The 23,828-nt window shown below is 41.8% G+C and overlaps 2 protein-coding genes across 2 annotated transcripts in view; one reads left to right on the top strand and one right to left on the bottom strand.

Annotated features, from left to right (window-relative positions):
- The window catches only part of DSTYK (dual serine/threonine and tyrosine protein kinase), a 30,468-nt gene extending 15,491 nt beyond the window's left edge, over positions 1-14,977 (bottom strand). Inside the window, exons 1-2 of the mRNA XM_053454381.1 lie at positions 14,539-14,977; positions 6,135-6,523 (exon numbers count right to left, since the gene is read on the bottom strand). Coding sequence (XP_053310356.1) covers positions 6,135-6,523; positions 14,539-14,737 — 588 coding nt within the window. The 5' untranslated portion in view covers positions 14,738-14,977. The remainder of the gene's footprint in view (positions 1-6,134; positions 6,524-14,538) is intronic.
- The window catches only part of LOC128472511 (complement receptor type 1-like), a 198,225-nt gene that overhangs the window by 79,107 nt on the left and 95,290 nt on the right, over positions 1-23,828 (top strand). The gene's annotated exons all lie outside the window — the stretch shown is intronic.

Here is a 23,828-nt window from a genome sequence, read left to right as displayed (position 1 = left end):
AGATATCTTATGTACTCCACTTGAAGATTCCAAGAGCCCTAAATGTAAATAGTTGAAAGACTGTAGAGACTTCTGCCCAGGAAAAAACGTAGGCTGCTAGCAGTTCCAGAACAGGAGGATTGCTTCACCTCCTTCGAGATCAAAATAAGTCATTCAGATTTTGTTGTGTAAATCAGGATCAGGAAAACACTAATGCTCTCCAGACTGCTAAGAACTCCTTGTAATTGACATGACAACTTGTTTCCCCAAAGAGACCACACCCTGAATGAAGAGATCCCATGGGAACAAGCTTACATCCATGGAAATTACAAACAGCAGGCAGTCTGCAAGGGCAGAAATTCTAGAGAGATTGGGGTGGTTTTAGTCACAACTGAAGAGAAGCTATTACATGAATGGGAAGGCAAATACTTTAAATTAGTTGGGGAAACTTTCCCAAGCCGTGAGGATATAGGCCTAAAGGCAGCCTTGCCAAAGCCCAAGAAACGGTCATCTTGTATATTGACACGAGTCGCAATAACTTATTTCAACGAACAGGAGGGGTGCCTTAGCAGGCCAATGGCTCCATAGCATCTATGGAGAAACCAGCCAAGGAGGCAACTATTGCAGCAGAAACTTTTTTTTTTTTTTTTTTTTTTTTACAATTCAGCAAAGAACAGAAGCTAAAGCTACCATGGAGCATGAAAATAATATTTTCCTGATTCTACCATGCATGAACAGCATTCACTTGTCATAGAAATGCCCAAACACATGACCAGGCTAATCATCTAGTGATGGCACATAAAGTCCTCATTGTGTCCATACATGACAACATAAACACAACTTAATATCAGAAACAAAAATTATATTTGTTGCCAACTTTATTAGGGTAAGAAGCGCAGACAGTTTTTGTTTCTTGTATACATTGTACAGCCAATACACTGTTTCTTGCAGCATGCTTACACCTGTTTGGTAGGCCTCGTATTACACATTTGTATTATTTGAGCCTGAGACTAGCTTAGCGCACCGACACTTTCTTTTCCCACAACTTAATATCAATTTAATTATTCAGCAAAAAGGGAGGGAGGCACCAGAGACCTGCTACTGAGGAGCCCAAGGGCGTATTACCGTATTTGCTCGATTATAAGACAAGGTTTTTTTCAGAGCAAATGCTCTGAAAAATACCCCTCGTCTTCTAATCGGGATCGTCTTCTAATCAGACCTCAAATAGAGGTCTGATTAGGAGACTAAGATCCAGATCCCCCGCACCGCTGCAGGGGACCTGGATCCTCCTGTCTCCCCCCCCCCATCATACACACACTTACCGGTGCTTCCTGCTGTATTGCCGGGGCAGCGGGTTGACGTCTACGCGATCCGCGTAGACAACATCCGCTGCAGCCGGAAGGAGGTGTGGCTAGCAGCGGGGTTGTCTGCGTCCGTCGCGTAGACCTTCCCCGACTGTCAGAGATCAGAGTTCCCCGCACCGGTGCGGGGAGCTCTGATCTCTGACAGCCGGGGAAAGTATACGCGACGGACGCAGACAACCCCCGCTGCCAACTCCACCTCCTTCCGGCTGCAGTGGAAGGCAACGTCAACCCGCTGCCCCGGCTGGAAGCACCGGTAAGAAAGGGGGGGGGGAGAGAGAGAGTGTGTGTGTGTGTTAGTTAAATGGGGGTATAGGGTGTGTGTGTGTTAAATGGGGGCATAGGGCATTTCTGGAGTGACGTTAAGGGGGCATTTAATGGAGCACTCTGCCTCCTGAAATGCCTTATACCTCCCTATATGCCACTCTGCCCCATAATATGCCTTTTAACCCACTAAATGCTAGAGTGGCATATAGGGGTATAAGGCATTTCTGGAGGCAGAGTGCTCTATACAATGCCTTTTAACTCCCTTAATGCCACTCTGCCTCCTGAAATGCCTTATACCTCCCTATATGCCACTCTGCCCCATAATATGCATTTTAACCCCCTAAATGCCAGAATGGGATATAGGGGTATAAGGCATTTCTGGAGGCAGAGTGGCACATAGGGGGTCAAAAGGCATACCATGGGGCACAGTGGTATATAGAGGGTTAAAAGGCATATCATGGGCCACAGTGCCATATTGGAGTGGCAAGCCTGGGGGCAGATGTGCGTAACTGGGGGACAGGTTGGAAAATACAAGAAAAACTAAAAATATTTTTCTCAATCATAGCTTTTATTAAAAAAAATAGTTTACATGAATTAACATTTACTGGTAAAACTTTTTTCCTTTGGGTCGTCTTATATTTAGGCTTTTTCTTTTTTGCCTAAGTTAATATTCAGATTTTGGGGGGTCGTCTTATAATCAGGGTCGTCTTATAATCGAGCAAATACGGTATATACAGACACACACTGAAATCGCCACCAGAAATTAGAGGTTTACTGGCCCTTCTCTGGAGCACAGGGGTTAGTAAAGCCTGGTCAAGGGCTCATAACCTGATCCTGAATGGTAAATTGCAAGAGAATCTGCCTCAAGACTTTGCAGACTACCTTGTGTGATGTTGCCCCCTTGCACAATATTAAATTACTCTATGAGAGCTCAAGGTGACCTCTCAGCTTTAAGTGCAGATGATGGCTAGAGTGTCCTTTTAAGTGTACCCAGTGCTATCCCAGAATGAAATAACTATTGTAATAAAATATATACATTTTTTTTTACTTTAAGCAGTAAAAGGGGCCAGTTAATGGCTACAAACTGTTTTTCAGTTCAACATAGCATGCAGTTCAAAGAAGCAAAAGAAAAAAATATATATACTGATACTAACTGTTGATTGCACCATTGCAAAACTTCCAAAAAGGAAGCTAGTGCCTTCTGCACAGAAGGGGGTGGGGGTCTGCATCCGAATGAGCAATGGGAGAGATGAGTCAGATGCAGGACCGTTAAAATGAGGAGGAAGCCAGGGCAGATCAACACGACTATCAAAACAGCAAGATGAACAGTGCCAGCAATACACAAAATATTGTGTGTAAAATGTATGTAATATAAGCAACATCTACACACTGTATTTTTGTGCATACATATACTAATAAAATATACACTAGCTTTACACTAAGAAGCCGGTTTTAATAAAAGGGAACATTTAATAAGGAATTACCTTTTGTCAGAAGAAAAATCGGCAAAAGGGAAATTCCAAAGTAGTGGTGCAACAAATCTCTAACTACCGATTCCTGATGCATAGCTTTTAAACAGAGAACCAAGTTGAAGACTTTGGGACTGAGGTGTTTAAATAATTAAGTTCGGACAGGGGAGGGCTGGCAGCCTAAAGCCTGGGGGGCAAGTCAAGTGAAATGGCTCCGCCCCCTCGCGCTCACCTTTCACCCCTCACGCTGCTTCCATCAGACTGCTGGAAAACTTATCTAAACGGCCGCTGGGTGCTGATGCCACCGGCCGGAGCTACTTTAATTTTTTTTTTTTTTTTTTTATTTAATATGCCGGATCGGCTTGCCATATTAAAAATAAAGTATTAAAGTAGCGCCGGCCGGCAGCATCGGCACCCAGCGGCCGTTTAGATTAGATTTCCAACAATCTGATGGCCCCATAGTGATGGGAGCAGCGTGAGGGGTGAAAGGCGAGTGCGAGGGGGCAGAGCTTTCACCCCCCACGCTGCTCCCATCACTTGGTGGCCATCGCATACGGCCGCTGGGTGCTGATGCCGCTGGCCGGCGCTGCTTTAATGTTATTTTTTTTTTTCATTTAATAGCCGATCCGGCTTGCCATATTAAATTTTAAAAAAAAGTATTAAAGTAGCGCCGGCCGGCGGCATCAGCACCCAGCGGCCATTTAGATTAGATTTCGGGCGGCCTGGGGGGCAATTGCCCCCCTGCCCAGCCCGCCCCTGAGTTCGGATCACTTACAGTTGTGCTTAAGAGTTTGCATACCATTGGTGAATTGGTAACATATGTAACCGTTTTTAAAGAAAACATGAGTAAGCAGGCAAAACACAAAACGCCTCCATGTCATGCCAAGACTTTGGTCGTCTTGTATGAACCGCATGTTTGAGATCTCCCCAGAGTGGCTCTGTGATATTAAGGTCAGGAGACTGATGGTCACTCCAGAACCTTCATCTTTTTTCTGCTGTAACCACTGGAGGGCCAACTTGGCCTTGTGCTTAGGGTCACTGTCGTGCTGGAAATCCAGTAGCATCCCATGTACAGCTTTCGTGAGGAAGAATGCTAATTGTATTTTCTGATAACAAGCGATTAGACAGTAGTGACTGGCATTTTCAAGGTTTTGGATATCTTTTTATATCCTTTTCCATCTTTATATCGTTCCATTACCTTGTTATGCAGGTCTTTTGACATGAGAGCCAACAAACTCATTGACTATTTATACAGAGACACTAACTGCAATTTAAAAAGCCACAGGTGTGGGAAATTAACCTATGAATGCCATGTTTTAACCTGTATGTGTCACCTTGTGTGTCTATAACAAGGCCAAACATTCAAGGGTATGTAAACTTTTGATCAGGGCCATTTGGGTGATATGTGTTATGATTTGAAAGTGAGCCAAACAACTGATTATAAACGGATTCATATGATCACTAGCTTTAAATAAAAGAAAATAAATAAGAGACAGTTTGTTTGCATGGCCCGTCATCAAAATCAATGCTAACATTTTATAATTTCTGAAAGGGTATGCAAACTTTTGACCATAAATAAATACACTCTTTAACCCCTTAATGCCAAATTGCCGGTTCTGGCACCAACATTCGGTTGACAATTGACGTGCCAGGACCGCCATGGCTTTAAAAGGGTGCAGTAAGCGACCGTTGATCGCTTTCTGCACCCTTTTAAAGCCATGGCGGTCCTGGCACGTCAATTGTCAACCGAATGTTGGTGCCAGAACCGGCAATTTGGCATTAAGGGGTTAAAGAGTGTATTTATTTATGCTCAAAAGTTTGCATACCCTTTCAGAAATTATAAAATGTTAGCATTTACAGCAAACGGTGTTGCTGTAAATTCAGCAGCACAGAGATTGGCATCAGGGACCATGTCTGGCCCCTCCCCGGGCACCAACTTCCGCCATTCACCGTATGGCGGCGGACGCCCATTTTTAAAAGAGTTTAGCAGGTTTTTTCATTAGCTTTTATAGACTACTAAAAGATTTTTCAAGTAAAAGTCAGAAAAAGCCTTTTCTCAATTTGTCACCATATTTTATACTTTTTTTTTTTTTAATGGTAAATGATATAATACAATCAAAACAATGACATATAAAGAAAGCCTTTCTGGTCCAGAAAAAAAAAAATAAATTTGTGTGGGTTCAGTAAACAGGAAAGAAGAAAATTACAGCTACACATGAGCACTGCAGACATGTTAAAACAGCCTTTGTCACGAAGGGGTTAAATTGACTCTAAACTAGGTAACTATTAGGCAAATCCAGTGACCGTGGAAGAGCACATCCACTGCACGTGATAACAGTCTGCTCCAATGCTTGCTGAGCAAATGCTGTGGTGTGTGTCTGCTAATTTGAGCACTTTCCTGCCATTGATTGGTTGTTTTAAGCAGCCAATCAGTGGCAACAATTCTCTAACCATGGAAGAGAGCAGCACATTCTACCTCAGGAAGTTTTCTTTTTACAGGGAACTTTAATATGTTTAGTGGTGGTGACAGGAACTATTATAGTTCCTTCTTTGGCAAAACTAAGATGTAATTATTTTTCACTGGACTTCTATTAATTACATTTCCATTTTTACTGCATCTGTATTTTTCATAATCCTCTTTCACTCAAGTAAACATATTCTCAGCCCATGATTTTCAAGAGTACAAATGAAGTCCTAAGTGGGAACAAAGACCTCTCTGTCAATGTCTCGGGGGATGAAAGATGGGAGGTCCCACACACACACACAGAGCAAAATGTGACCAAGTTTTTAGAGGGGAGGTGATAGGAGAGAGGGACAGAGATAGCTGGCTAAAAAGGGAATATAAAAATAAAATGTGTAATGACAAACCTTGAACAACAACAGTAAAAAACTAGTACATGATGACTGGCATAGTACACTGCAGTAATGCATATAAAAAGAGCAAGCTGGTACACCACATTCTGAAAAACAAATTCTATACTGTTGTGAACGCTTGCATTAAACATATTATATCACACAACAGCTATGATTAATTACAAAGGAAAGTAGGGTGGAGTACCTGTAACAGTTGATGAGGCAGAGTAACCTCCAGCTCTGCCAGTCTGTGTGCAGGGTCTTCTTCATCCTCCGGTACCTCTAGGTCCTCCTCTGGGATAGTATCCCATTTACCCTGGTGTGCCACCAGCTGGTGGACCAGTTCATATTGCTCTGGCAGTGCCAAGCTCACCAGCGTCTGCTTTCCATGTCGAAAACGGATTCGCCTCCTCTTACACGTTTCTGGATCACACTGGACACTAGTTGGTAGCAGCTGATCACCCAATAGCGTGTTCACCACACGGCCACGGGCACTACAGTTTTGCCCCAGAACAAAGATACACGGACGACAGCGGACAGTCAACTTTAAGTATTCTTCCTCTTGTCTGGGAAATGAAATGCATTGTAGCTGGCCTGGAACAGACGTAAAAACATGTTTAATAAAAAGTAAAAGAAAGGAAGTGAAAAGTAGACGAAAAAAAGCTTACACTATAATCAAAAAGTGCACTAATAATATAATATATATATATCTCGTCTGTTTAATGTGGGTTTTTGTTCTGTACAAAGATCAATGAGGGTCATAAAAAAGATCAATTCTGGTGCAAACCATAAAGAAAAAAAATAATAATAATAATGCAAACACAAGTACGTTTTTTCTCTAATTTTAAATACTAAACATTCTCCACCAGAACTGTGCTTTACATCCCAAGCTTATTTTCATTATATTCAGATTTTACATGCAAACACACTTAATTTTTTGTGTATGTGATCAGAATTTTATAGCCTTATAATTATTGTTTTAGCATCACTTTCCCAATTTCATGAAAACATGAGGAATGGTTGAGCCGGAGGTTTGCCCTCAAGTAACAGTTCAACACTTGTTAAGTGCATATGTTGAGTTTAGATGGTGGGTAGAACATTGCTGGGTTAAAGATCCAGAAAAAAAAATAGTACAAATTTAAATTTGAAGCCCCAAAAATCAGTTGAAAGTATGAAGTGAACCTCTATCAAGACAGTATTAAATACCATATTAAATAACCATCGTCTTATATTAGAGGCCTAACTACAAGACTAAGATCCAGATTCCCCCGCAGCGCTGCAAGGGACCTTGATCCTCCTCTCCAGCAGCCGGCACTTCCTCTGGGGCTTCTATGACGGAGTTCCGACATCACATGACCTCCTGGTGCTCATTCATAGAAGCCCCGGTGGAAGCACCGGCAGGAGCAGCTGAGGTTGCAGACCTTCACCGGCTGCCCCACTAGACACCAAGGAATCTGAAGCACAGGGGACAAGTCTAGGGAAGCACTGGTAAGTCAGGGGAGAGTAAGAGTGGCATATGGGGGGTATATAAGGGCTTTCTGGAGGCAGAGTGGCATATAGGGGGTATAAGGCATATCTGGGAGGCAGAGTGGCATATAGGGGTTAAAAGGCATTTCTGGGGTGCAGAGTGGCATATAAGGGGGTATAATGCATATCAGGGGGGCAGATGTGCATAACTAGGGTCAGGCTGGCAAATAAAAAGGAAATAAAAACAAAAAAGCATTCTCATTTTATTTTGTTTATTAAATATGAAAAAAAAATGTTTACATGTGAATATTTACTAGTAAAACTTTCTTATAGGGTAGTCTTATATTAAGGCTTTTTCTTTTTTCCTAAATTAATATTCAAATTTTCTAAATACAAGACACGTCTGTATTTTAAAAAAATCTATGTGGTCCTTCTAGGATCATTCTACTGCAACATCATCAGATTACCTCCTTACAGAAAAGGGATACAAAGTATAGTAAACAAACAGGGCCATATGACGAAACAGAAAACCAGAACATAAGGACAAGCAGAAGAAAATACAATCTTTGTTGACCTCATGCAAAGGAATTAAACCAAAATGCACTATTCCACAGGCTACATGTGACTGTAGCTCATTGCCCTACGGACATCACAATGCCTACATATCATATGGAGAGGCACTCTAGTCTGCAAATGCTGCCTGAAATAGCCTCACTTTGATCAAAGCCTACAGACATAGATAAAAGAAGAATAAGTTGAAGAATAAATTAATACTTCTTTGGTGTACAATCGCCTGTGGCAGAGATTACCACAGATCGAAGAGACAAGAAAGAACACTGCGCAATCTCTCCGATAGAATTATTTGTTAGTCCAAAGGACTTACAGGAAACATGCTGGATATACTGTAAGGGTTAAAAACCAAGGTGAAAGAGGCATGCAAGGCATCAACACACACCTGATAGATTCTTCATCCAATGCCAAATTAAGACCCAACTGTGATACTACTATCCTACCCCATCAGCTCACCACACTTTCAACAAGGAACTATGAAATAGCCATTTCTTATTTGTCACCGATTTGTTAAATTTGGCACGCCGAAAGTTACACAATTTAAGCTATGCTAACAAATTGACTGGATTGTGTGAATTGTCTTCAATACATTGATAATGTAAACCATAAAAAATAATTCAAGCAGTGGGCTAATAGAATTGCCAAAAAAAAAATTTAGATCATAACCAATGGGGAAAAAAAAAGCCATTATAGGTTTGTTTTTACGGTAACCAATACATAATCATTTGTAGGGCCATAGCTAAATATTTTTGATCTATTGGGTTACTTTTGTTTAGTTACTCTGATACTTAGATTCTTAGAACCTAGAATCTTATGCTTCTCCAAGCTGGCGTACTTCCACATCGACTTACAGAATTTAACACCAAGTTTCAAAGTTGCACAAGGAGGTGAGAAAAGCACTTGTAATTACTAACCCTCTGCCAACGAAGGCAAAATCAGTCACTCTCTCTAAGGATCAATGGGGCAGCAAGAATTTTCCAAAAATTTATTTGCACTGTACCGTACCAAATACAAAAAAATATATCCAAACACACAAAAGCCTTTTTTCTATGGCAACAAACCATCCATCCCAGCTTGTCACAGATGAGCCTAAAATATTATATGTGGCAAAATTGCACATTAACCCCTTAAGGACCGGGCCGTGCCTAATTTCTATACCCTTTGTGACCGAGGCTATTTTAACCTTTTCGCAATGTTTGTGTACAGCTGTGATTTTCTTCTTATTGAGTGTATCCATATAATATAATATAATATATATTATATACCCTCCCCAAGACAAGGGCTCTCTTTAGATAAGCTTATTATACAAAAAAATAAAATAATGTGGAAAAACAAACCTTTTCTGATGCTTGTTACCTACAAAATACATGCAGTATATAAAATACTGCTAAATAGATTCTAATGCTTGACTTGGTTTATAAATACACAATGTTTTATGTTATGTTGTAGGTTCTAGGGCAATTAGTAGCATTTTGCTAGTTGAAAACCATTTGTTTTCAAATCTGGCCATTTGGCTCTTTGCCCTATTGGGGACTTCTGAAACATGGCAACTTAATTTACCCCCATCAAATCATACATTTTTCATAACTAGATACCACAGGATATTTTAAATGGTGTTACTTAAACACTTTCCATGAAATGCCTTATACCTCCCTATATGCCACTCTGCCCCATAATATGCCTTATAAGGCATTTCTGGAGGCAGAGTGGCACATAGGGGGTCAAAAGGCATATCACGGGGCACAGCAGCCTATAGAGGGTTAAAAGGCATATCACGGGGCACAGTGGCAAGCCTGGGGGCAGATGTGCATAACGGGGGGGCAGGTTGGAAAATAAAAGGAAATAAAAACAAAATTTTTCTCAATCATAGCTTTTATTTAAAAAAAAACTCTTTACATAGTTTACATGAATTAACGTTTACTGGTAAAACTTTTTCCTATATTCAGGCTTTTTTCCTAAATTAATATTCAGATTTTGGGGGGTCGTCTTATAATCGAGCAAATACGGTACATAGGACCACTTTTTGTGGGTTGCTGTATGCAGAATGCCTCAATATCGCTGATCGCTTTCTAAGCTCGTTTAACCCTATAACAGGCACATCACTCGCTCCTAACTACGTTTTTTCTGTGACATGCCTGGCGTGTCATTGGTTGTTAAATCATTTTTTTCTGGGAAGGCTTCGAGTACAACACAACAGTGCTAAGAATGATATTTCTAATACTGCATTTAGTTACAAAGGGTACATGAAACAGCACACGGGACAGACCCACTTAATAAATGCATTGTAAAGTACACATGAGGGGAGAGAGAGACAAAAGTAGTTATAGCCCTGCATCAGCTCTTCTCCCCGTGTTTCGCAATCCTTGCTATTGATTAGTGGTAGGAACCAGTTACCCTTGAAATCAATAAGTGTACTTACCACGCATGCATCTCCTGCATACCTGGGGTTGTGCAAAGAGGGAAATGCATAAGGGTGATTCTGCAAGGACACCATGAAAAATTTAATTGACCTTGGCTATAATGTGCAGAGAATTGCATATGATAGCTGGAGTGTCCCCTTAACTGGTTAAGTCACAAAATTCATGCATTTACAGCTACAAGTAAGTAAGCAAGCTTTTTCAAAATAGACATTTTACAAGGTCAGCTGTGCATATAATTATTATATATATATATATATATATATATATATATATATATATATATATATATATATATATATATATATATATACACATACACACACACACATACTTATAATGTCATATGTGTAGACATATAGAATCAGCAATACAGTACTGAAGCCCAGCCACGGCAAAACCAAATGCCTCTGGAATGGTCATGCCTACCCCACCACAAGATGATGCTCTCTCTAATTGCCGATCCTCTAAAGTTATACATTTTAAAGAGCTATTTGATGGTGGACCAGGCAAAAACACTCCATCCAGTCCATTGGCATTTATCATCTAATAACCACAGGATAACCACCACGAGTATACATACGAGCATGTGTCGACACCTGAGCTATTGTTGGAATTGCCATACAACTCCCATGGAAAGTCCCACAGACTTTATGCATTAAATACAGTGTCGTAAACAGTAATGTAGTTTGGCACTGAAGAAAAAAAAAAAAAAACATTTCATCTTGTTGAAATAAACTTCATGAACACTTGGAGACTGCTGTTGTAAGATTCATGATATTTTACCTGATATTTTAGGTGACTGCCACTGCTCAAACACCACAGTATGTGTAAACATATCTTCAATGCCACATACTGCAGTACTTGCCACAGGTGTGTGTGGTGTGTGTGGTGTGTGTGGTGTGTGTGGTGTGTGTGGTGTGTGTGGTGTGTGCAAAACACACCACGGGCCTTATTCTCATAATTCTGCAAACCACGCATCCTGGAAAACCAATATCATTGCATCCTCTGGGACAGGACGCCTGCTAAAGGCAAATATTTACGACTAAGACTGTTTAGTGCAAAATATCTCAATGTGTTTTCTTGGCATTTTTTTCCCTTCTATTTACTCCTTCGTGTTCTTAATCCAAACATCAGCTTTGGTGCAAACAGATTGTATTTGCTTTCTTTCTACGTTGCCTTTAATATAAGATTTTTCCTCTGAAATAAAAAAGTGACAGTTTATTGTCCTTGACACCCCCTCTCTAAAGAAAAATGTATGCTAAAGTACGCCGAGTACTTTCATATGCATTCTTCCAAAAGCAGAAAGAAATAATTGGCAATGTTTTTTGCCACATGCACAGGGGGCTGACAGAAGGAAAGCGCAGGGAAAATTGTTGTGTCCTGCATGGCAGCTAGCTGGGGGTAGGGGTAGGCACCAACGCGTATGCGTGGCATTCTGCAGAAATCTCCGATGCATTTGCAACAGGGACCCCAGTTTAAAGGGGCTAATTAGCTTTAATATTCATTAAAGTGCATGTAAGAAATGAAAACTCCAGAAGCAGCCTACATTCAGGGAAGAGTGAAATGGATGCTACATGATAATATTCTACTGGAGCTGCTCCTCTAGGTCTATTTCAACCAAATTCACTGACTTCCATTAATGTGTGCCAAGTCCAAGTCTAGTTACATTTACAACCTGCTTTCACTATCATTAACTGAGCGGAAGCCTCGACGTTTAAAAAGTAATGGGTAAAAAACCACCAGCAAGGTTATCCCAACGCAGACTTTGGACGGGAAGACCCAGCTCAAAATCCAGGCGCTTATGGGAAACAATAAAAAAATATTGTAATTATTTAACAAGCCTATAAAACAATAAACATCCCTTTCACTCATCAGTGCTGGCACTGTGCATGCCCGTATGGCACTCAAAAGGTTAAAAAATGAATAATTACACTTGTTTTCTTCCTGGCTGAACAACCAGGATAGTTTCTTGTTTTTAAATGGGAACCGGTCGCCCTAAAATGCAGAACAAGGTCATTCCAAGGATATTCTAACAAGCAAGCCCTTTACAAGCTTCATTTATTGAGGGTCCTCAATTTCTACTCAATAAACCTCAATATATTAAGAAAAGAAAAACATCAAAAACAGATAACACACCAATACAGAACTCAAGATCCTTACTTGTACAACTTACCATGCCATAAAGTTAGAATTCACTAAGCTGTTAATAGTAGAAGACAATATTTTGTGTCACCTACTTAGTTATGTACTCTATAGAGCTCGTCACAAGAGCTCTTACCAGCAAACAGGCCAAGAGGGTACAATCCTAGTTAAATTGGTGAGGTTTACTCAAATATTTAACCAGTAAAACAGTAATCCACAAGATTCTGCAGAATGCATTTCCAAGAGGGGACAGCTCAGCTGCCAAAACATTAATATGCGAATGATGGCTGGAGTGCCCCTTAAAAAAAAAAAAACTTTCCTAACTAAATGGAGAATTAGAAACAATTCCGAATCGTGCTGAATAACCAAATATGAGCCAGAAACAATTGAATCAGGTACAATTTGCCTAATTCATAATCTTTGTGGGGAACACTTATTTGTCGTGGACCACAGAAGAAGGAGAAAGAATAAACTGACCAATCTGGTATGTGTACAGATTTTTAGCACTATACACTTTAATAAGATACAATAAGTGCGAGAGTCTGGAAACATTTTCTATGGAGTCCAATAGACATGACTACAATAAGAAAGGGGGTTCTTGCAATATATAATCTCAGTAAATTTGGGGAATTTTTGCTTAACATACTAGGTGGAAGAGCAGCTTTAAAATCTTTATTTCGCTATGCTAACTTGAGCGGGGCACATTAATAATCATCCCATTCATAAGAACTATTCTAAATTGTCAAGAGAAGCCACAACAAGATTGTGAAGTCTACAGGGGCTGGGTGTCTATAATGGAAAATTACATGGAAACGGATAGAAAATTACATGGATAGACACATTATAAGCAGAAAAAAAGCAAGAACACAATATATTGCTTTAACATCACCAATTATTTGGCAGGGGGATCTGGACTACAACCTTATACATATCCAGAAGACGTGAATAAATAAAGGCTGACCGATTAAACAAAAATAAATACAATGCGACAGAATTCCCAGAATGGATTTGCTGGGTTTTCTTTAGATGTTCCTAAATGCCCATAAAATGCATATTCTGTACTAATTGATCTCCAACACACATGTGATTTTTATTAGCCAACTGTTAGCCGATGCTTGTTGTCGGTACACTTAAGGGCTCTCAACATGTATAACTTGGAGGAAAACAGTAAGGGGGGAGGTGATAGAAACATTTAAATGCTTAAAGGGATTTAAAATGTTACAATAAAAGGTTGTCACCTATAACTGGAGGACAAGAGGTTTAGACGTAACAAAGTTCTACTTTACAAAGTGGTGGATGAGTGGAACAGCCTCCCAGCTAAAGTGGTACAGGCGAGGGAATTTAAACACGCATGGGATAGGATAAACCTGAATCTAAAAGGAGTCCAAGGCTGATTAAGTCTTTACTGGAGGGAAAACAGGAAGACTAGATGGACCCAACGGTACTTATGTGCTGTCAAATTCTGCGTTTACACTTGATTATCGCAAATATTTTTACCAACAATATATAACATGTTACTTTTGTTTTTAAGTTTACAGGAGAGTTCAGCGTTATTGGGTAAAATAATGATAAAATAAAGCCCTGCCGGCATGTTTAAAGATTAAATGCAACTCCTATTAAGCACAGCTTTAGCCAAGATTAAAATGAAACACTCTAGACCTTAGCTGCTGGGCTGAATATTATCCACATATTATCCCTGATGTACAATCAGACATAACCAGCGTTTCCAGCTAAAAAAGCCCCGAACGAGCATGTAAAACTCCATATGCCGAGTGGCTGAGGGCCATAGGAGTTGCCCTCCGTGTGACAGCAAACGATCTCTTTTTCCTTGCATCACAGCCATTGCTAAATAGTTGCACCCAGCTCACTTTCCCACCTTGCATATAAAGCCCAAGTTGTTGCCTCTCTTCCTGCATCCCCCTTGACAGCTAGACCCCACGTTAGACGCCGCAATCCACAGGCAGCCAATCACGGCTGTATTGTGCATCCATCCCCTCGGCAGAGTCTCACCTAAGTCGGCCGCTCTGATGTCCGAATCCGATCCGCCGCTGTAAGTATGCTTAATGTCCCGAAAAAAACGCTTCGTCTCCCTCAGATTTTGATGCAGCCTCCCCAGATGCTTGTTGTAGTAGACAAAAACGCGGCCTAACTCCCGGTAAAAGGGCCCGTTACTCCCCGAGGAGCCAGTCCGGCGATCCCCTTCCTCCATCCCAAGCTTTCCAGTATAATGTCACCACACGAAGCCCTTGTCTGGAACACACTCACAAAAACAAACAAACCGCACTGCGCATGGGATGGAACCTTTATGATCAGCGCCTGGGGGCGAGGCGGACAACAAACTGCGCCAAAACTACGCGTCTAGCCTCCTACTTGGGATGCCGGGACATGTAGTTTTCCGACGACGTTCCTTCCCACAGAACGTTGTCTTGGCGTCCACCAAAGCATGAGCACTTCCTCAGAAATACTGTCGCCGATACAGTAATGCGCCGCCATGTTATTGGTGGTGATGAGAGCATACGAATCATTAAACCGGAAACTTTCAGGATGACTCGCAGTTTTTTTACAATATTAACCCCTTATAAATCTCGCAAAGTCTTAAGGAAATATTTTTCGTTATATGTCTTCTAACTATAATTAGAATATACCTCTTGCAAAGGACCTGCTCTGCTCTATTTCACAGCCAACCATATATGACAGTTTAGGAGGCAAGCTGGCCTCCACAAGTGACACAAAGCATAATGTTATACCATGTTTAAAGAGAAGTGCCTTTATCCTTTATGGACCGCGAGAGTTTTTTGTGAGAACATTTTCTAAATGGAAATATTTATATACTGTATTGGCTCGGATATAGGCCGCCCCCGTATATAGGCCGCCCCCTAAAAGTTGGGTGCTTTTTTAAAGAAAAAGTTTTTTAATAGACATGCTGCCACTCTGTCCTCCCCCCCGAGATATGCTGCCACTCTGCCCCCCCCAAGATATGCTGCCACTGTCCTCCCCCTCCCAAGATTTGCTGCCACTGTCCTCCTCCTCTCGCCCGAGATATGCTGCCACTGTCCTCCTCCCGCCTGAGATATGCTGCCACTCGCCCCCCCCTACACAATACGCATATACAACTTCCGGTGCCGGCACTCAGCGGGAGTCTGCTCTGGTAAGTCTTGGGCAGAGGTAAAATGCATCGTGCGGACGTTCGTCGGCTGTGGCGATGCGCGTAAACAACCTCCGCTGCCGGCACGTCTGCACAATGTGCTTTAACAATCTCCCTTGCCGGGACTCCCCCCGTGGGAATTCCCGACAAGGGAGATTGATGCGCTTAGACAACCTGCCGTGCCGGCACTCCCCTCGTGGGGGAGGCTGTCAGAGTATCAGAGAGTAGGATACAGGTCCCCTGCACCGCTGCAGGGGATCTGTATCCTAACCCTGCTGCCTGTCCGGCGCCCGGAACTGCATGTCCCGGGCGTCGGGCGCTAGACCCCGAATATAGGCCGCACCCCCACTTTAAAGACTTAAAGTGGGGGGAAAAAGTATTCGAGCCAATACGGTAATTCTTTGATACCCAGGCCATAAATGTCTTATAATCTGGCCAGAAGAAACCTTGTAGCATCTTCTCAATATGTGAAATGTTGTCAAATGAACAGTGTCACCAAACCAATATTATTATCCATATAATTCATATAATATTATATATAATATGCAATTATGTTGATACAGTTTATTTACTAGGATATTTTTATGTATGCATTTATTTATATTTATTCACATTTTCTATCCAGTGGCGTCACAAGGGTTGGTGTCACCCCCATCTTAGTAATGTGTTTTTTTAGTAATGTTAATCGTAAAATCATAACTCCCATAAAACAAGAAATGCAATGGCAATTGTTATATAAATTATGTTTATTTGAATGTTAAAACTTTACTGAAATAATGCAAATATGAAAATACCATAATAATAAACATACAGAAGCCTATGATTGGACCTCACGCAGCATCCTGGTGACTTCAATAAGGCAGTGCAGGGAGCTTTGCCCAGCGCTGGAATCAAGGTAAGTAAAAGTTTTCTTTTTTAGGTTCTATAGCGGTTTGAGAAGGGACACCTTCACCACAATGCTACGTAGGGTATTTTACAAGAGGATACAGTGCAGAGGTTACGCACGTCGCGTAAAATGCGCAGCGTCGACATGCGTGGTGCCGTAATTCCTCCTCCGCCGTCCAGTGATGATCTGCCAGTGCCAGGTCTGTCTCCTCCGCTCCGGTTGCACCGCCATGGCCACGCTATGGTAGGGTGATCCCAGGCAGATTACACTGTCATAGAGTTCTCTGCCTGGTGTGGTGTCACCCCCTGTAAGGTGTCACCCAGGTGCAGTCCGCACCCCCCGCACCCGGGTTGTGACGCCACTGTTTCTATCCCCCTCCTCAGCACAACAGTACAAGACTGTCACTTCACTTGGTGGCTTTAGGTAGCTGAACCTGAATAAGGTTATCCTGGGGCATTGCTAGGGACATAACAAAGGGCAGACGCAAGGGATTTTAAATGTTATAAAGAAAAAATGGAGAATCAGACCGCGCTGCCAACTGAGAATATCAACAGATCACAGAATACTAAAAAAAAAAAAGCTGATATCACTTCTAATCATATTGCCACTTAGATCTCTGCACAGTGAACAACAGACTATAAAGGGAAACGTGTTATAAGGATTACGAAAATGCAGCATCAGGAGTTATAAACTTTCAAGGGTGGTGGTTGATAACCTGCCTCTGGCCACCAGCCTGTTTGTGCCATTTTTGCTCCAGCTTGTCAGTGCCCCCAAACAGCTTATCTGTGTCATCTTTGCCCCAAAAAGCTAGTCTGTGCCATCATTGCCCTCAAACTGCTCGTCAGTGCCATTATTGCCCCCAAACAACTTGGGCTTCATTGACTTGCAAGGTTGAATGCAGTACCTGTATTTAACCTAGGAGCCAGAGTTCTCAGGAGGGTCTGGAGAGACTCTTTTGGAAACTTGCTTATTTTTTTTTTAAAGGACACCGCCATCTTGCGAGAGGCAAAACCTCACGCAGGGGCACTTCTGACTGCTCTCCCGAGTGCCATTGGTCATTAAGGTGTTAAAGAATACACAGCCAACCTATGCATTAAAGTGCATATGATGGTAGGCTTGTTCCTTTAATTGTTTGAAATTATGTGGTCAGTGGCGGAACTACCGGGGTCGCGACTGCGACCGGGCCCTGGAGTTCTGCCGCTCAGCGGGGCCCAAGCAGGGCCGGACTGGCCCACCGGGATACCGGTGATTCGTGGGCCTGGCGGCCGGCGAAGCAGGATTGGAAGGAGCGGGCTGGGCAGGGGGACAATTGCCGAAATCTAAATCTAAACGGCCGATGCGGCCGGCCGGCGCTACTTTAATTCTTTTTTTTAATTTAATATGGCAAGCTGAATCGGCTTGCCATATTAAGTTTTAAAAAAAGAAACTATTAAAGTAGCGCCGGCCGGCCGCATCAGCACCCAGCAGCCGTGTGCGATGGTCGCCTGGTGATGGGAGCAGCGTGAGGGGTGAAAGCTCGCACGGACCTTTCGCCCCTCACGCTGCTCCCATCACTATGCGGCCATCAGATTGTAAATGTAAATCTAAATGGCCGCTGCGTGGTGATGCCGCCGGCCGGAGTTACTTTAATACTTTATTTATTTACTTTTAATATGGCAAGCAGATCCGGCATATTAAATAAATAAAAAAAAGGATTAAAATAGCTCTGGCCGGCGGCATCAGCACCCAGCAGCCGTTTAGATTTACATTTCCAGCAATCTGATGGCCGCCTAGTGATGATGAGACTGAGAGCAGGCTGAGGGGTGAAAGCTCCGTCCCCTCGCACTCAGGCTGTTGGAGCACCGGATGTCATGTCAGTATGTGTGTGTATGTAAGTGTGTCCGTGGGGGACAAACAACATAATGCTTTTTTAAATTATTATTTTTAAATGATTAAACAAAAAAAAAAATCTCTTTGTATGTGTTCACAAGTTTAGCGCCCCAGTGCCACCTCTGTCCCCTTTCAGCCCCCCATGTAATCAGTGTCCCCAATGAGCCCCTCCCAGTGTCACCCCTGTCCCCATTCAGCTCCCCAGTGTCACCCCTGTCCCCATTCAGGAGGCCGAGTGCTCTATGATATGCCTTTTAACCCCCTTTATGCCAGAGTGGCGTATAGGGGTATAAGGCATTTCTGGAGGCAGAGGGGCATATAGGGGGTTAAAAGGCATTTCAGGGGGCAGAGTGGAAATCCTGGGGCAGATGTGCATAACTGGGGGGGGGGGTTGGCAAATAAAAGGAAATAAAAACAAAAACCAGAAATGTAGCCTGAGAAGGGGGGGGATGGTGTGAGAGGAGGGTAGATCGGGTTGGGGGGGCCCTTAACAGATTCTCGCACCGGGGCCCTGAGGCTTCTAGTTACGCCCCTGTATGTGGTGCAGCACAATGTACTGGTACAGTCAAATTGCATGTTTTTACATGTGATCAGATAGACACCTTTGCATTTTGTCTTGAAAGTTACAATTCCATTAGTGGTAGTCTGTAGAACTGACAGTTGTATAGGTTGAAGAAGTAGTGCATTGCCCATGTGAAGAGACATGCAATTAACTGTATAATTTATAAAATCTTCACTTTTCTCTATCTAATTTGCCTAGGTTTCATTTGCGTGTCTGTATGTGTATGTATAGTCCATAGCTGTATGTATTATTCATGTATGTGCTGTTGGTATGTATCAGTGTGCCAGTGTATGAATGCTCACCATTTACCAGTAATTAAATAAGCAGGTAGTTACCAGGATAGGATCTGAAGACCTGAACACCTTCATAAACCTTAAGTACTCAGTTGGGAAACCCTATATTTTTAAAAAGTATTCCATTTTCTGGGATCCCTATTCCCCCTTGTTTTCTCTCATTTCCAAAATCTGTTCTTTCATTGATTATACGGATGTAGGGGCGCATGTACATGTGGGAAAAAAACAATAGTGCAATGACGTAAGATAAATAATATAATATAAATGTGTTGTGGGTGCACTCACAAAACACAGATGGTATAAGAGGCTCTTCAGAATAAAATGTTCTTTATTTCTTCTATTTATCTAAAAATGAATAAAAGGGAAAAGGCCAATGGTGCAGTATCTTCCTGTAGCGTTAAAAGAAAGTCAGAATGCCAAGCGTCGTCTGGAGATGTGTAAAGCACACCGCCACTGGACTCTGGAGCAGTTTTCTCTGGAGTGAATCACACTTCACTAACTGGAAGTCTGATAGAATAATATGGATTTGGTGGATGCCAAATTATTATTATCTTGTAAATTATTGCAATGTTGATTCTCCTTTTGAGGAGGAGACTTCCTAATATAAAATTGAAACCATGTGTTTTTGTCGTTGACAACCCACTGTTATAAAGAAGTCAAAGGTCTATCAAGAGGATCAACACACTCAAGCTGTCTGATAAAATGAGACAATTGGTGATATGCAAAGTTGTCGATCATATACCCCCTGTCAAAAAGTTGTTCCAATACATCAGATAGTTTTAGCCAGTGAGATGAAAGAAAACACAGAATCTCACTAGATTAACTATTTATTATTAATGGTTTTAAAGTTTCCTTCTCTCAAATTTAATCTCACTTATTGTTGCACAACTTGGTCTTGCAGAGAAAACCCATTGAGTTGATCATAATGATGTATAGGGTAATCAGTGAATTGTATAGTGATATGTCAATTAATTTACCTACTACCTATTTAGTGAATAAACCCCAGTGATATAGCAGTTTTATAGCTAATCTTGAAAATCTCATATCAGATGTAGAAAGGAAAAATCCTCTCTGCGACGGCGTTCGTCACAGTCATCGTTGTGCAGTTCTTCACTCCTCGCGTCCGCGCGGGGAGCTGAGGACAGTGGCGGCTGGTGCCACAAAGTTGGAAGCATACAACTGTCTAAAATGTCTTTGTATGCTGTAGAATTTACATTACCATTTACTGGAAAAAATGGGGTATAGCCTAAGCTCTGGCCATTTTTCCACCAAACATTACAGTAGGCAGAATGCATTTCATACGTTCATCAGACTTCCAAACAGTGAAGTATTATTCTTCACTCTAGTCAACATGTTTTCATGGCTTCAGAGTCCTTTACACCACCCCAGATGACTTTTGGCATTGCCCAAAGTGATCTTCTGCTTGTTTGCAGCAGCTGCTTAGACATGGAACCCATTTAATGAAGCTCCCGATGCAAAGCTCTTGCGCTGATGTTGCTTCCAAAGGCAGTTTGAAACTCTGTAGTAAGTAATGCTACAGAGGACAGGCAATTTTTATGTGATACGTTCTATAGCACACAATAGCCTTGGTCTGTTGGCCCCACATCAAGACTGAGCTGTTTCTTCTTCTAGACAGTTCCCTGACACAAACTGACTTGTGGTAAATGTGTCACATTTAAAGTCACAGAGCTCTTTAGTATGACCTATTTTAGTGCCAATCTTTGTTTATGGAGAAGACATTCCTATATGCTTTATTTTATGCACCTCTTAGCAATGGGTGTGGCTGAAACACCTAACCTCAATAAATATTAGGGGTGTCCCAATACTTGAGGTCATAATGTTAATTTTACTTTCATAACTAATAAAGCAATGGTCTCTGTCTGGTAATGAAGGGCTAATTGTTGACCAGTAGTGTACTGCTCTCTAGAGTCTTCTATGGAGTACTACATTTCAGCCTGTATAACTTGTCTGTTGCATATTTCTACCAGGCCTAATGGTGTAGGTTTGACTATTAACATAATTTTTCTTCTGTTTTAAACCTAGATGCTAGGTAACCAACCCCATGTTAATGATCTGTGAAACATGGCATTTTACGTTAGAGCCATCTAAACCTTTATACTATTAATCAGATTAATTCTTCATCACTTGTCACATAACTGAATGTGGACACTAAGGTTTATGTATACTTGAGCCAAGAGTCTCTGGTGCTGCCTGCTACTTCCTCCTTACAGACAGCTCTTGAGGCTCGAGGCTGAAGTTACCTTAGCTTCAGGAGCCTTCTTTACTAACTGAAGTTGTGCAGAAGGCAGGGCTCCACAAGAAGTAGGAGGGAGGGAAAGTGAGGAGAAACACTTCTGTTTCTGCAGATCCATCTGTATTATTCTGGCATGTTTGTGTACTTCCGCCAAAGGGTGGAGCCACGTCGAGGCCCACAGGGACAGCCTCTCCCCCGATTCCTCCAATCTGTGGATAGCAGGGAGCAGTTGAGCTGAGGAAGTTGTTGGTGGAGAATGTAGGGAGACATTGAGAGAGCGTGAGCGCGATCACGCAACATTAACCCCTTAAATGCCATAAAAGTGATTGCAATGTTATGGGTTAGTGTTTGTGCCAAATCACAGTCAATGTGATCCTATGGACTTACCTGGAAATCAAGGGTGTTTCCAGGTCAATTACTGTCAGTTCAACCCTACAGCAGTTTAAACCTGATCACTTATCAGTGACACTATAGGTCACTGATAAGTGATCATGGATTTTGGTTTATTGGTTTAATAGCCAGTGACCTAATCTTACCATCATCACTAAGGCTATACACTAAGCCAGGGAAGGAGAGACACCAAAAAAAACATTCAAAACATGCCTCCAAAACCATGGAAGGCACTTTAGCAAAAACCACACATTGTGTGCAAGATATTCATCAAAAAAGTTACTAAAAAATATGAAAGGATAGTAGAAAACCCCTGTATCATGTGCACGCATAGCCATGGTTGTGACAATCCACAGAAAGGTAAGTGGGTCCTTGGGCTTTGTGATTTTGGCAAATATAAAGGTAACCAAGGTTGTTAAACTGTTTGGAGTAGTTTTACCTCAAAATCATGATCAGCGTGTCTTCATTTGAGGATGTCTTGTGACCATGTAACACTGACATATTATTTTAGAAATGTGCTATGTCACCAGTAGAAGATTATTTTTGTTTTCCTGTCACAGGTAGGCCAGCATTAAGCACCCATGCCAAAATGTGATGAGGTAGAAAGAACCCTCCAAAATCTGTGTTCCCATTAGATTTGTGTTTGTGTTGGGCCACCAAGAAAGGTATGTGGGGTGTCCTTAAAATCCTCAGGTGAGGTGCTTTTAGGGAACATAGCTTGTTGGAGTTATTTTGGTTTGTGGGCATAAGCTGTACCTTCCTCAATCAACTATATTGAAACTACTTTGCACTCTCATAATGTCTTTTGTGACCACGTTACGCTGGCATACTACACAAATGTGGTAACTATGTGCTATGTGTGTGAGATTATTTTTTGTGTTTTATTTCTTGTTTTAGGTAGCCTGATGTGAAGCATTCAGCCCTAAAGATAAGATAATCATTCAGCCCTAAAGATAAGATAAGATAAGTGCCTTAAAGATAAATGGTAGAGCACAAAAAAACTCCAACATCTGTGTTCCTGTTAGATTTGTGGTTGCAGTGGGCTATCTAGAGTAAGTGGAGTGTCTTTGAAATCTTCAAGGGGTGTGCGTTTAGGAAATATAAAGTCTTATGGGTTTAAATTGAAATATGGGACCTCTATTGTGTCTTAAATGAGACATAGACCTAGCAGAGTGATCTATGAAAATTCCAAGTTGAAAATTTGCAATGTGTACGTTCTATTTTTGACTCTGCAATGTCTGAAAAGCATGCCATACCCATGCATGTGGAGCTGTACTCAAGGGGTATTGCTGAATACAAATCATGAGTTATTTCTGTACTTGCACATACCCTGAGGTGTTTCCAAAATCAGGACAAATACCTAAATATTTTAGTTATTTTTTTCATTTGCACTGGCTCTGTTTAGTTTTTGTAGCTGAAATTGTGAAAAATGTGGCCTTTTTCTTACCTTTTCCAACTATGTATCAAATGCATGTTCCTCTACCTCTCACAGTAAAGTAAAACTCCCTTACATTACATCTAAGCTGTTACCTACCTGCGTCAGCTTCCTACCGGTTCCATGCGGTTGGTCCCTCCACAGAGCGGTTGGGGAAGACTCCCAACTGGTTCCATGATATAGGGACCCCAGTCACACCGTCAGGGAAGGCCACTGCACTGTGTCCCACAACGTTCCTACTCCAGCGTCTCCCCTCTAAAGTGGCCGGTTGCAGTCTTGCACATGCAAGAAGGCTGCTGGGAGCAGACATGTCTTGGGCAACGTCACTCCACTTGAATTCAAATTTGGTGCCTTTCCTCTCCCCTGCCCCTAATCAAGCCAGCAGAGAACCTTTTATATTTCACCTCTGATGGTCGTACCTATGGTAACTATAGTGTATCTTGTCTCAGTGTACTATATTACAATT

The sequence above is a fragment of the Spea bombifrons genome, chromosome 2, assembly GCF_027358695.1.
Source record: "Spea bombifrons isolate aSpeBom1 chromosome 2, aSpeBom1.2.pri, whole genome shotgun sequence".
Taxonomy (NCBI): Eukaryota; Metazoa; Chordata; class Amphibia; order Anura; family Pelobatidae; genus Spea; species Spea bombifrons.
The sequence above is the reverse complement of the archived record's forward strand: the minus strand, read 5'-3'. Positions and strand labels throughout refer to the sequence as shown.